Source organism: Tachyglossus aculeatus, chromosome 23, assembly GCF_015852505.1.
Source record: "Tachyglossus aculeatus isolate mTacAcu1 chromosome 23, mTacAcu1.pri, whole genome shotgun sequence".
In the NCBI taxonomy this organism is placed as follows: domain Eukaryota; kingdom Metazoa; phylum Chordata; class Mammalia; order Monotremata; family Tachyglossidae; genus Tachyglossus; species Tachyglossus aculeatus.
The window spans coordinates 39,170,800-39,183,601 of record NC_052088.1 but is presented as its reverse complement, the minus strand read 5'-3'; the positions used below and the strand labels follow the sequence as shown (position 1 = coordinate 39,183,601).

General features: G+C 42.0%; 1 protein-coding gene across 1 annotated transcript in view; it reads left to right on the top strand.

Annotated features, from left to right (window-relative positions):
• CWC27 (CWC27 spliceosome associated cyclophilin) overlaps positions 1-12,802 on the top strand; it is a 254,507-nt gene that overhangs the window by 140,413 nt on the left and 101,292 nt on the right. The window contains exon 11 of the mRNA XM_038765725.1: positions 9,878-9,981. Within this exon, the coding sequence (XP_038621653.1) occupies positions 9,878-9,981 (104 nt within the window). The remainder of the gene's footprint in view (positions 1-9,877; positions 9,982-12,802) is intronic.

Below are 12,802 nucleotides of genomic sequence, written 5' to 3'. Positions count from 1 at the left end.
CTACCCCCGGCCTGGAATGCCCCCAATCCCTCTGCCCATCCGCCAAGCTCGCTCTCTTTCTCCCGTCAAAGCCCTACTGAGAGCTCACCTCCTCCAGGAGGCCTTCCAAGACTGAGCCCCCTCTTTCCTCTCCCCCTCCTCCCTCTCTCCATCCTTCCCGGCTTTCCTCCTTCCCCTCCCCACAGCACCTGTGTATATGTATATATGTTTGTACGTATTTATTACTCTAGTTTATTTGTACATATTTATTTGATTTATTTTAGTTTGTTGATATGTTGAGTTTTGTCGTCTGTCTCCCCCTTCTAGACTGTGAGCCCGCTGTTGGGTAGGGACTGCCTCTATATGTTGCCAACTTGTACTTCCCAAGCGCTTAGTACAGTGCTCTGCACACACTAAGCGCTCAATAAATACGATTGAATGAATGAATGAATGAATTAGGGAGCGAACGGGCATCAGGCAGCTGGAGTGGCCACAGCATCCTGTCGGAAGAAGTGCTCCGGGGCACCTGGGTCCGCTCCCAAAACGTCAAATCCATTCATCCAGGCTAGAAAGAAATCATGCTGATGGCCAGAAAAATAAAATGTTTAATCGAAACAGGCTAATCAATCAATCAATCGTATTTATTGAGCGCTTACTATGTGCAGAGCACTGTACTAAGCGCTTGGGAAGTACAAATTGGCAACACATAGAGACAGTCCCTACCCAACAGTGGGCAGGCTAACCCGCAGCACACTGATTTGGGAACTTCCCTGTCACCAAATGATGATGATAATGGCATTTGTTAAGCGCTCACTATGTGCAAAGAACTGTTCTAAGCACTGGGGGGGATGCTTGTACTTCCCAAGTGCTTAGTACAGTGCTCTGCACACAGTAAGCGCTCAATAAATACGATTGATGATTGATGATGATACAAGGTGATCAGGTTGTCCCGTGTGGGGCTCACAGTCGTCATCCCCATTTTACAGATGAGGGAACTGAGGCTCCGAGAAGTGAAGTGACTTGCCCGAGGTCACACAGCAGACGTGTGGCAGAGCCGGGATTCGAACCCATGCCCTCCGACTCCGAAGCCCGGGCTCTTCCCACGGAGCCTTGGCTCAGTCGTTGGTAGGTCTGAGTACGGAGAGTGAGGGTGTCGAGGCCGTGGCTCCCCCTTCTAGACTGTGAGCCTGCTGTTGGGTAGGGACCGTCTCTATACGTTGCCAACTTGGGCTTCCCAAGCGCTTAGTACAGTGCTCTGCACACAGTAAGCGCTCAATAAATATGATTGATTGATTGAATAAAGACGATTGAATGAATGAAAGTGAATGAAAGTGGGGTTCTTGGGATTCTGCAGGGCGATGGAGGGTTTGGAATCTGAAACCCAGTTCCATCCCCCCTCATCTTACCCATCCCCCCCATCTTACCTCCTTCCCTTCCCCACAGCACGTGTATATATGTATATATGTTTGTACATATTTATTACCCTATTTATTTATTTATTTTACTTGTACATATCTATTCTATTTATTTTATTTTGTTAGTATGTTTGGTTTTGTTCTCTGTCTCCCCCTTTTAGACTGTGAGCCCGCTGTTGGGTAGGGACCGTCTCCATACGTTGCCAACTTGGGCTTCCCAAGCGCTTAGTACAGTGCTCTGCACACAGTAAGCGCTCAATAAAGACGATTGAATGAATGAATGTGGGGTTCTCGGGATCCTGCAGGGTGATGGAGGGTTTGGAATCTGAAACCCAGTTCCATCCCCCCCCATCTTGCCTCCTTCCCTTCCCCACAGCACGTGTATATATGTATATATGTTTGTACATATTTATTACTCTATTTATTTATTTATTTTACTTGTACATATCTATTCTATTTATTTTATTTTGTTAGTATGTTTGGTTTTGTTCTCTGTCTCCCCCTTTTAGACTGTGAGCCCACTGTTGGGTAGGGACCGTCTCTATAGGTTGCCAACTTGGACTTCCCAAACGCTTAGTCCAGTGCTCTGCACACAGTAAGCGCTCAATAAAGACGATTGAATGAATGAATGTGGGGTTCTCGGGATCCTGCAGGGTGATGGAGGGTTTGGAATCTGAAACCCAGTTCCATCCCCCCCCATCTTGCCTCCTTCCCTTCCCCACAGCACGTGTATATATGTATATATGTTTGTACATATTTATTACTCTATTTATTTATTATACTTGTACATATCTATTCTATTTATTTTGTTAGTAAGCTTGGTTTTGTTCTCTGTCTCCCCCTTTTAGACTGGGAGCCCACTGTTGGGTAGGGACCGTCTCTAGATGTTGCCAACTTGGACTTCCCAAGCGCTTAGTCCAGTGCTCTGCACACAGTAAGCGCTCAATAAATATAATTGATTGATTGATTGTCTGGCCGAGGATCAATTGAAAGAAACCTTTCGTTTCCTCCTTTCTCTCCCCCTCCCCCGGACCCCTTCCCCCCGACACACCTGGTGTGAGGCTGTTTTTAGATATCTCAGGCGTTATTTAAACTTTCTCTACTTCAGTCCACCATGTGAATATTTGAATTTTCGGAACTGACGAAAGAACTCAGAGCGGTCCGGATCTGGGGGGCCTTTGGGGGTTTGGCTGCTGGAGAGGAATGGTTTGCAGTGTTTGTTGGCACCCCGTATCTTTGAGGCGGTCCCTTCCCTCCGATTCAGGTGCGCTGTCTTCCTTTCTTGTGCAGAAACCTTGGAGCGTCTGGGGGAGAAGGGAAGACGTATGTCTGGTCTCTAGAGTGAACCCAGAGTTTGGCAGGACAAAGCGGCGTTTATTCCAGACTCATAACTTTCATTTTCATTCAGGTCGTAAATGTCTTTCGTGCCGAAGTAGAACAATACTTTGTTCCAGAGACAGTAAGGCTCTTGGACCGTCTCTATATGTTGCCAACTTGGACTTCCCAAGCGCTTAGTCCAGTGCTCTGCACACAGTAAGCTCTCAATAAATATGATTGATGATGAAATACGATTGAATGAATGAATGAATGAATGCCCAGCGCTCACACACAGCAGGTTTTTGGTGAACATGAGGGGATTAAACTTCAAGTGAGAAATGTTTCTATTTAGATATCAGTGAGTACAGATTATACATAACATTCATTCATTCAGTCGCATTTATTGAGCGCTTACTATGTGCAGAGAACTGGACTAAGCACTTGGGACCATCTCCATACGTTGCTGACTTGTCCTTCCCAAGCACTTAGTACAGTGCTCTGCACACAGTAAGCGCTCAATAAATATGATTGAATGAATGAATGAATGCCCAGCGCTCACACACAGTAGGTTTTTGGTGAACATGAGGGGGTTAAACTTCGTGAGAAATGTTTCTATTTAGATAGCAGTGAGTACAGATTATACATAACATTCATTCATTCATTCAATTGCATTTATTGAGCGCTTACTGTGTGCAGAGCCCTGTACTAAGCGCTTGGGACCATCTCTATATGTTGCCAACTTGTCCTTCCCAAGCACTTAGTACAGTGCTCTGCACACAGTAAGCACTCAATAAATACGATTGAATGAATGAATGAATGAATGCCCAGCGCTCACACACAGTAGGTTTTTGGTGAACATGAGGGGATTAAACTTCAAGTGAGAAATGTTTCTATTTAGATAGCAGTGAGTACAGGTTATACATAACATTCATTCACTCATTCGCATTTATTGAGTGCTTACTGTGTGCAGAGCACTGTACTAAGCACTTGAATGAATGAATGTCCAGCGCTCACACACAGTAGGTTTTTGGTGAACATGAGGGGATTAAACTTCGTGAGAAATGTTTCTATTTAGATATCAGTGAGTACAGATTATACATAACATTCATTCATTCATTCATTTGCATTTATTGAGTGCTTACTGTGTGCAGAGCACTGGACTAAGTGCTTGAATGAGTGAATGAATGAATGCCCAGCGCTCACACACAGTAGGTTTTTGGTGAACATGAGGGGATTAAACTTCAAGTGAGAAATGTTTCTATTTAGATATCAGTGAGTACAGATTATACATGACAGTCATTCATTCATTCAGTCACATTTATTGACCACTTACTGTGTGCAGAGCACTGTACTAAGCGCTTGGGACCATCTCTATATGTTGCCGACTTGTCCTTCCCAAGCACTTAGTCCAGTGCTCTGCACACAGTAGGCGCTCAATAAATACGATTGAATGAATGAATGAATGCCCAGCGCTCACACACAGTAGGTTTTTGGTGAACATGAGGGGATTAAACTTCAAGTGAGAAATGTTTCTATTTAGATATCAGTGAGTACAGATTATACATAACATTCATTCATTCAATCGTATTTATTGAGCGCTTACTGTGTGCAGAGCACTGTACTAAGCGCTTGGGACCATTTCTATATGTTGCCGACTTGTCCTTCCCAAGCACTTAGTCCAGTGCTCTGCACACAGTAAGCGCTCAATAAATACGATTGAATGAATGAATGAATGAATGAATGAATGCCCAGCGCTCACACACAGTAGGTTTTTGGTGAACATGAGGGGATTAAACTTCAAGTGAGAAATGTTTCTATTTAGATATCAGTGAGTACAGATTATACATAACATTCATTCATTCATTCATTTGCATTTATTGAGCGCTTACTGTGTGCAGAGCACTGTACTAAGCGCTTGAATGAATGAATGAATGCCCAGCGCTCACACACAGTAGGTTTTTGGTGAACATGAGGGGATTAAACTTCAAGTGAGAAATGTTTCTATTTAGATATCAGTGAGTACAGATTATACATAACATTCATTCATTCATTCATTTGCATTTATTGAGCGCTTACTGTGTGCAGAGCACTGGACTAAGTGCTTGAATGAGTGAATGAATGAATGCCCAGCGCTCACACACAGTAGGTTTTTGGTGAACATGAGGGGATTAAACTTCAAGTGAGAAATGTTTCTATTTAGATATCAGTGAGTACAGATTATACTTAACAGTCATTCATTCATTCAATCGCATTTATTGAGCGCTTACTGTGTGCAGAGCACTGTACTAAGCGCTTGGGACCATCTCTATATGTTGCCGACTTGTCCTTCCCAAGCGCTTAGTCCAGTGCTCTGCACACAGTAAGCGCTCAATAAATACGATTGAATGAATGAATGAATGCCCAGCGCTCACACACAGTAGGTTTTTGGTGAACATGAGGGGATTAAACGTCAAGTGAGAAATGTTTCTATTTAGATATCAGTGAGTACAGATTATACTTAACATTCATTCATTCATTCAATCACATTTATTGAGCGCTTACTGTGTGCAGAGCACTGTACTAAGCACTTGAATGAATGAATGAATGCCCAGCGCTCACACACAGTAGGTTTTTGGTGAACATGAGGAGATTAAACTTCAAGTGAGAAATGTTTCTATTTAGATATCAGTGAGTACAGATTATGCATAACATTCATTCATTCATTTATTTGCATTTATTGAGCGCTTACTGTGTGCAGAGCACTGTACTAAGTGCTTGAATGAATGAATGAATGAATGAATGCCCAGCGCTCACACACAGTAGGTTTTTGGTGAACATGAGGGGATTAAACTTCAAGTGAGAAATGTTTCTATTTAGATATCAGTGAGTACAGATTATACATAACATTCATTCATTCAATCGTATTTATTGAGCGCTTACTGTGTGCAGAGCACTGTACTAAGCGCTTGGGACCATTTCTATATGTTGCCGACTTGTCCTTCCCAAGCACTTAGTCCAGTGCTCTGCACACAGTAAGCGCTCAATAAAAACGATTGAATGAATGAATGAATGAATGCCCAGCGCTCACACACAGTAGGTTTTTGGTGAACTTGAGGGGATTAAATGTCAAGTGAGAAATGTTTCTATTTAGATATCAGTGAGTACAGGTTATACATAACATTCATTCACTCAATCGTATTTATTGAGTGCTTACTGTGTGCAGAGCACTGTACTAAGCACTTGAATGAATGAATGAATGCCCAGCGCTCACACACAGTAGGTTTTTGGTGAACATGAGGAGATTAAACTTCAAGTGAGAAATGTTTCTATTTAGATATCAGTGAGTACAGATTATGCATAACATTCATTCATTCATTTATTTGCATTTATTGAGCACTTACTGTGTGCAGAGCACTGTACTAAGTGCTTGAATGAATGAATGAATGAATGAATGAATGCCCAGCGCTCACACACAGTAGGTTTTTGGTGAACATGAGGGGATTAAACTTCAAGTGAGAAATGTTTCTATTTAGATATCAGTGAGTACAGATTATACATAACATTCATTCATTCATTCATTTGCATTTATTGAGCACTTACTGTGTGCAGAGCACTGTACTAGGTGCATGAATGAATGACTGAATGAATGCCCAGCGCTCACACACAGTAGGTTTTTGGTGAACATGAGGGGATTAAACGTCAAGTGAGAAATGTTTATATTTAGATAGTGAGTACAGATTATACATAACATTCATTCATTCAATCGCATTTATTGAGTGCTTACTGTGTGCAGAGCACTGTACTAAGCGCTTGGGACCATTTCTATATGTTGCCAACTTGTCCTTCCCAAGCGCGTAGTACAGTGCTCTGCACACAGTAAGCGCTCAATAAATACAATTGAATGAATGAATGAATGAATGCCCAGCGCTCACACACAGTAGGTTTTTGGTGAACATGAGGGGATTAAACTTCAAGTGAGAAATGTTTCTATTTAGATATCAGTGAGTACAGATTATACATAACAGTCATTCATTCATTCATTTGCATTTATTGAGCGCTTACTGTGTACAGAGCACTGTACTAGGCGCTTAGGACATCTCTATATGTTGCCGACTTGTCCTTCCCAAGCGCTTAGTCCAGTGCTCTGCACACAGTAAGTGCTCAATAAATACGATTGAATGAATGAATGCCCTGCGATCACACACAGTAGGTTTTTGGTGAACATGAGGGGATTAAACTTCAAGTGAGAAATGTTTCTGTTTAGATATCAGTGAGTACAGATTATACATAACATTCATTCATTCATTCATTTGCATTTATTGAGCACTTACTGTGTGCAGAGCACTGTACTAGGTGCATGAATGAATGAATGAATGAATGCCCAGCGCGCTCACACAGTAGGTTTTTGGTGAACATGAGGGGATTAAACTTCAAGTGAGAAATGTTTCTATTTAGATATCAGTGAGTACAGATTATACATAATATTCATTCATTCATTCAGTTGCAATTATTGAGCACTTACTGCGTGCAGAGCACTGTACTAAGCGCTTGGGAAGTACAAGTCGGCAACATATAGAGACGGTCTCTACCCAGCAACGGGCTCACAGTCTAGAAGGGGGAGACAGACAAGAAAACAAAACAGGTAGGCAGGTGTCAAAATTGTAAGAATAAATAGAATTATAGCTATATGCACATCATTAACAAAATAAATAGAATAGTAAATATGTACAAGTCAAATAAATAGAGTAATGTATTAAGTTGGAAATCAGTGTGTGTGTTACCTGTAGGATCTGACCCTTTGAGTTTTTCCAAAAAATGAAATCACGCATGGCTGCTAGACTGTGAGCCTTTTAGACTGTGAGCCCACTGTTGGGTAGGGACTGTCTTTATATGTTGCCAATTTGTACTTCCCAAGCGCTTAGTACAGTGCTCTGCACACAGTAAGCGCTCAATAAATATGATTGATTGATTGATTGATTGATTGATTGATTGATTGATAGACTGATGCTGCTATGATGAAATTTCTTCAGAATTTAGAATTTGGGGATATAGTCAACCTTCATCATCAAGGTTGATGAGAGAAGCAGCGTGGCTCAGTGGAAAGAGCCCGGGCTTTGGAGTCAGGGGTCACGGGTTTGAATCCCGGCTCTGCCAACTGTCAGCTGTGTGACTTTGGGCAAGTCACTTAACTTCTCTGGGCCTCAGTTCCCTCATCTGTAAAATCGGGATTAAGACTGTGAGCCCCCCTGTGGGACAACCTGATCTCCTTGCAACCTCCCCAGTGCTTAGAATAGTGCTTTGCACATAGTACGCGCTTAATTAATGCCATTATTATTATTATTATCAAGCCCCTTCTCCCCCTCCCTTTTTAAGCCCATATCTGTATAGAGAGCAATCCATCAATCAATCAATCAATCAATCAATCGTATTTATTGAGCGCTTACTGTGTGCAGAGCATTGTACTAAGCGCTTGGGAAGTCCAAGCTGGCAACATATAGAGACAGTCCCTACCCAACAGTGGGCTCACAGTCTAAAAGGGGGAGACAGAGAACAAAACCAAACATACTAACAGAATAAAATAAATAGAATAGATAGGTACAAGTAAAATAAATAAATAAATAACTAGAGTAATAAATATGTACAAACATATATACATATAAACAGGTGCTGTGGGGAAGGGAAGGAGGTAAGATGGGGGGGATGGAGAGGGGGACGAGGGGGAGAGGAAGGATCAGTAGTATTTACTGAACACTTACTGTGTGCAGAGCTCTGTACTACACAGTTGAAATCTAGACCTTTGTCAGACCTTTTAAAACATCCCTAATTTTCCCCTCCAGTCATTCATGACTAGTGAGTTCTGTGGATGATGACAGCAGCGGTCCTCACCAATCAATCAATCAATCAATCAATCGTATTGAGTGCTTACTGTGTGCAGAGCACTGTACTAAGCGCTTGGGAAGTCCAAGTTGGCAACATAGAGAGACGGTCCCTACCCAACAGTGGGCTCACAGTCTAAAAGGGGGAGACAGAGAACAAAACCAAACATACTAACAAAATAAAATAAATAGAATAGATATGTATAAGTAAAATAAATAAATAAATAGAGTAATAGATATGTACAAACGTATACATATATACAGGTGCTGTGGGGAAGGAGGTAATCAATCAATCAATCGTATTTATTGAGCGCTTTCTGTGTGCAGAGCACTGTACTAAGCGCTTGGGAAGTACAAGTTGGCAACATATAGAGACAGTCCCTACCCAACAGTTGGCTCATAGTCTAAAAGGGGGAAATATCTATCTACCTATCTATCTATCTATCTATCTATCTATCATCTATCTATCTATCTAGATAGATAGATAGATATGATATACAGATATACAGATGAAAGTATAACAATAGTGTATTATTGGAAGTCCAGACCTTTCCTGTCACTTTATTCCATGTCCTCTCAGTCTTTGAATGGGTAGTTAATCATAGTGGGGGCGTGTTAACTGTTCAGATGAAATAAAGGCCAGACCATGGGTCCTCTGCCATCGTGTTTTATCTTTTGCCCGGGGCATTTCAAACAAGCCGTATTTTAAGAGAGTAATTTGTCTAGTTGTTCCTCCTGCTGCTCTGAAGAAACATCCTGTAGTTCCAGGCAGCGTGCGGACTAGCTTCCTCCTCCGGGCAAACGGAGCCCGAAAGGATGCTCGCGTTCCTCCCTGGGGGCTCCAGAGTTGGTGGGACCCGGGGCCGGGAATCTCCTTGCCGACGGGACGGTTCCTGGAGATCGTAACATCATGAGGTTACGATCCCTAATCGTAATTAGGGATCCATAATTATAATAATATACATATTATATATAATATGTACATTATGCATATTATATATGCATTATATGTATATGTGTTATATTATACATATATATGTATATATTGTACATATTAATATAATATGTATATATGTTATATATTATATATAATATATTATATTATATGTAATATATTGTATATATTATATATAATATCTAATGTATATAATATATATGATATATATTATATGTATGTATCCATAATCCATAATCCCTACCCAACATTATGTTGCCAATTTGTACTTCCCAAGCACTTAGTACAGTGCTCTGGCACACAGTAAGCGCTCAATAAATACGATTGATGATGATGAGGTTGTTCCTCTCTTTCAGTGAGGAGCTTCGACGAGAAGTCCGCCAGCTGAAGCGGGAGCTCTTGGTGGCCAAACAAAAAAAGGAAGAAAGTGCTACTAGACCCACTGGAAAGGAACAGGAAGGTAAGAGCAAGCAATAGGTGGGAGTTGGCTCTGAGCCCCGCTGAATTTTTAACAAGACCGTGGGGCGTCCGGACAAGGGCCTAGAGAAATCATCCTCCCACTATGGATTTCCCGACCTGTAAGTTCTCCTGAGAAATTAATTGAACTGAAAATGTCATTTTCGGCATAGCCGCCCCTCCTCCGACTGCGCTTCCCAGCAGAGTATCAATCAATCAATCATATTGAGCGCTTCTTGTGTGCAGAGCACTGTACTAAGCGCTTGGGAAGTCCAAGTTGGCAACATATAGAGACAGTCCCTACCCAACAGTGGGCTCACAGTCTAAAAGAAAATATATATAAATAAAAGAGAAATCATCCTCCCACTATGGATTTCCCGACCTGTAGGTTCTCCTGAGAAATTAATTGAACTGAAAATGTCATTTTCGGCACAGCTGCCCCTCCTCCGACTGCGCTCCCCAGCAGAGTATGAATCAATCAATCAATCAATCAGTCGTATTTATTGAGCGCTTACTGTGTGCAGAGCACTGTACTAAGCGCTTGGGAAGTACAAGTTGGCAACATATAGAGACAGTCCCTACCCAACAGTGGGCTCACAGTCTAAAAGAAAATATATATAAATAAAAGAGAAATCATCCTCCCACTATGGATTTCCTGACCTGTAGGTTCTCCTGAGAAATTAATTGAACTGAAAATGTCATTTTCGGCATAGCCGCCCCTCCTCCGACTGCGCTCCCCAGCAGAGTATCAATCAATCAATCAATCAATCAATCAATCGTATTTATTGAGCACTTACTGTGTGCAGAGCACTGTACTAAGCGCTTGGGAAGTCCAAGTTGGCAACATATAGAGACAGTCCCTACCCAACAGTGGGCTCACAGTCTCAAAGAAAATGTATATAAATAAAAGAGAAATCATCCTCCCACAATGGATTTCCCGACCTGTAGGTTCTCCTGAGAAATTAATTGAACTGAAAATGTCATTTTCGGCATAGCCGCCCCTCCTCCGACTGTGCTTCCCAGCAGAGTATCAATCAATCAATCAATCAATCGTATTTATTGAGCGCTTACTGTGTGCAGAGCACTGTACTAAGCGCTTGGGAAGTCCAAGTTGGCAACATATAGAGACAGTCCCTAGCCAACAGTGGGCTCACAGTCTAAAAGAAAATATATATAAATAAAAGAGAAATCATCCTCCCACTATGGATTTCCCGACCTGTAGGTTCTCCTGAGAAATTAATTGAACTGAAAATGTCATTTTCGGCATAGCCGCCCCTCCTCCGACTGTGCTCCCCAGCAGAGTATCAATCAATCAATCAATCAATCAATCATATTGAGCTCTTACTGTGTGCAGAGCACTGTACTAAGCACTTGGGAAGTACAAGTTGGCAACATATAGAGACAGTCCCTACCCAGCAGTGGGCTCACAGTCTCAAAGAAAATATAAATAAATAAAAGAGAAATCATCCTCCCACTATGGATTTCCCGACCTGTAGGTTTTCCTGAGAAATTAATTGAACTGAAAATGTCATTTTCGGCACAGCCGCCCCTCCTCCGACTGCGCTCCCCAACAGAGCATCAATCAATCAATCAATCGTATTTATTGAGCGCTTACTGTGTGCAGAGCACTGTACTAAGCTCTTGGGAAGTACAAGTTGGCAACATATAGAGACAGTCCCTACCCAGCAGTGGGCTCACAGTCTAAAAGGGGGAGACAGAGAACAAAACCAAACATACTAACAAAATAAAATAAATAGACTAGATCTGTACAAGTAAAATAAATAAATAAATAAATAGAGTAATAAATACGTACAAGCATATATACATATATACAGGTGCTGTGGGGAAGGGAAGGAGGTAAGACGAGGGGGATGGAGAGGGGGACGAGGGGGAGAGGAAGGAAGGGACTCAGTCTGGGAAGGCCTCCTGGAGGAGGTGAGCTCTCAGTAGGGCCTTGAAGGGCCTACTGTGACACTTAGTATGTGACACTTAGGCAAAGATGCTCAGCCTGACTGCGGTAGAACAGCATCTTGGGAAGTAACTCCAAAGAAAACCTTCATCGATCCATCCGAAGGTATTTATTGAGCACTTACTGTGTGCAGACCATTCATTCATTCATTCAGTTGTACTTATTGAGCGCTTACTGTGTGCAGAGCACTGTACTAAGCGCTTGGGAAGTACAAGTTGACAACATATAGAGACGGTCCCTACCCAACAGTGGGCTCACAGTCTACAAGGGGGAGACGGAGAACAAAACAAAACACATTAACAAAATAAAATCATTAGAATAAATATGTACACACAAAATAAATAAATAAATAGAGTAATAAATACGTACAAACATATATACAGGTGCTGTGGGGAGGGGAAGGAGAGCACTGTCCTAAGCTCTTGGGAAAGTATACTACAACAGAGTTGGCGGATGTGTTCCCTGCCCAAATCGAGTTTATCCCGTGTCGACGTGAAACGTTCATCAGCAGGGTGGTATTTTGGTCTCTGCGTCGCACTCGAGCACACGCAAACGCACCCATCAGTTGGAGAGCTCTGACATTGAAAATCTCCATCCTTCTTCTTTATGTTGCCAACTTGTACTTCCCAAGCGCTTAGTACAGTGCTCTGCACACAGTAAGAGCTCAATAAATACGATTGAATGAATGAATGAATATAATAATAATAATCACAATGGCATTTATTAAGCGCTTACTCTGTGCAAAGCACTGTTCTAAGCGCCGGGGAGGTTACAAGGTGATCAGGTTGTCCCACGGGGGGCTCACAGTCTTAATCCCCATTTTACAGATGAGGGAACTGAGGCCCGGAGAAGTGAA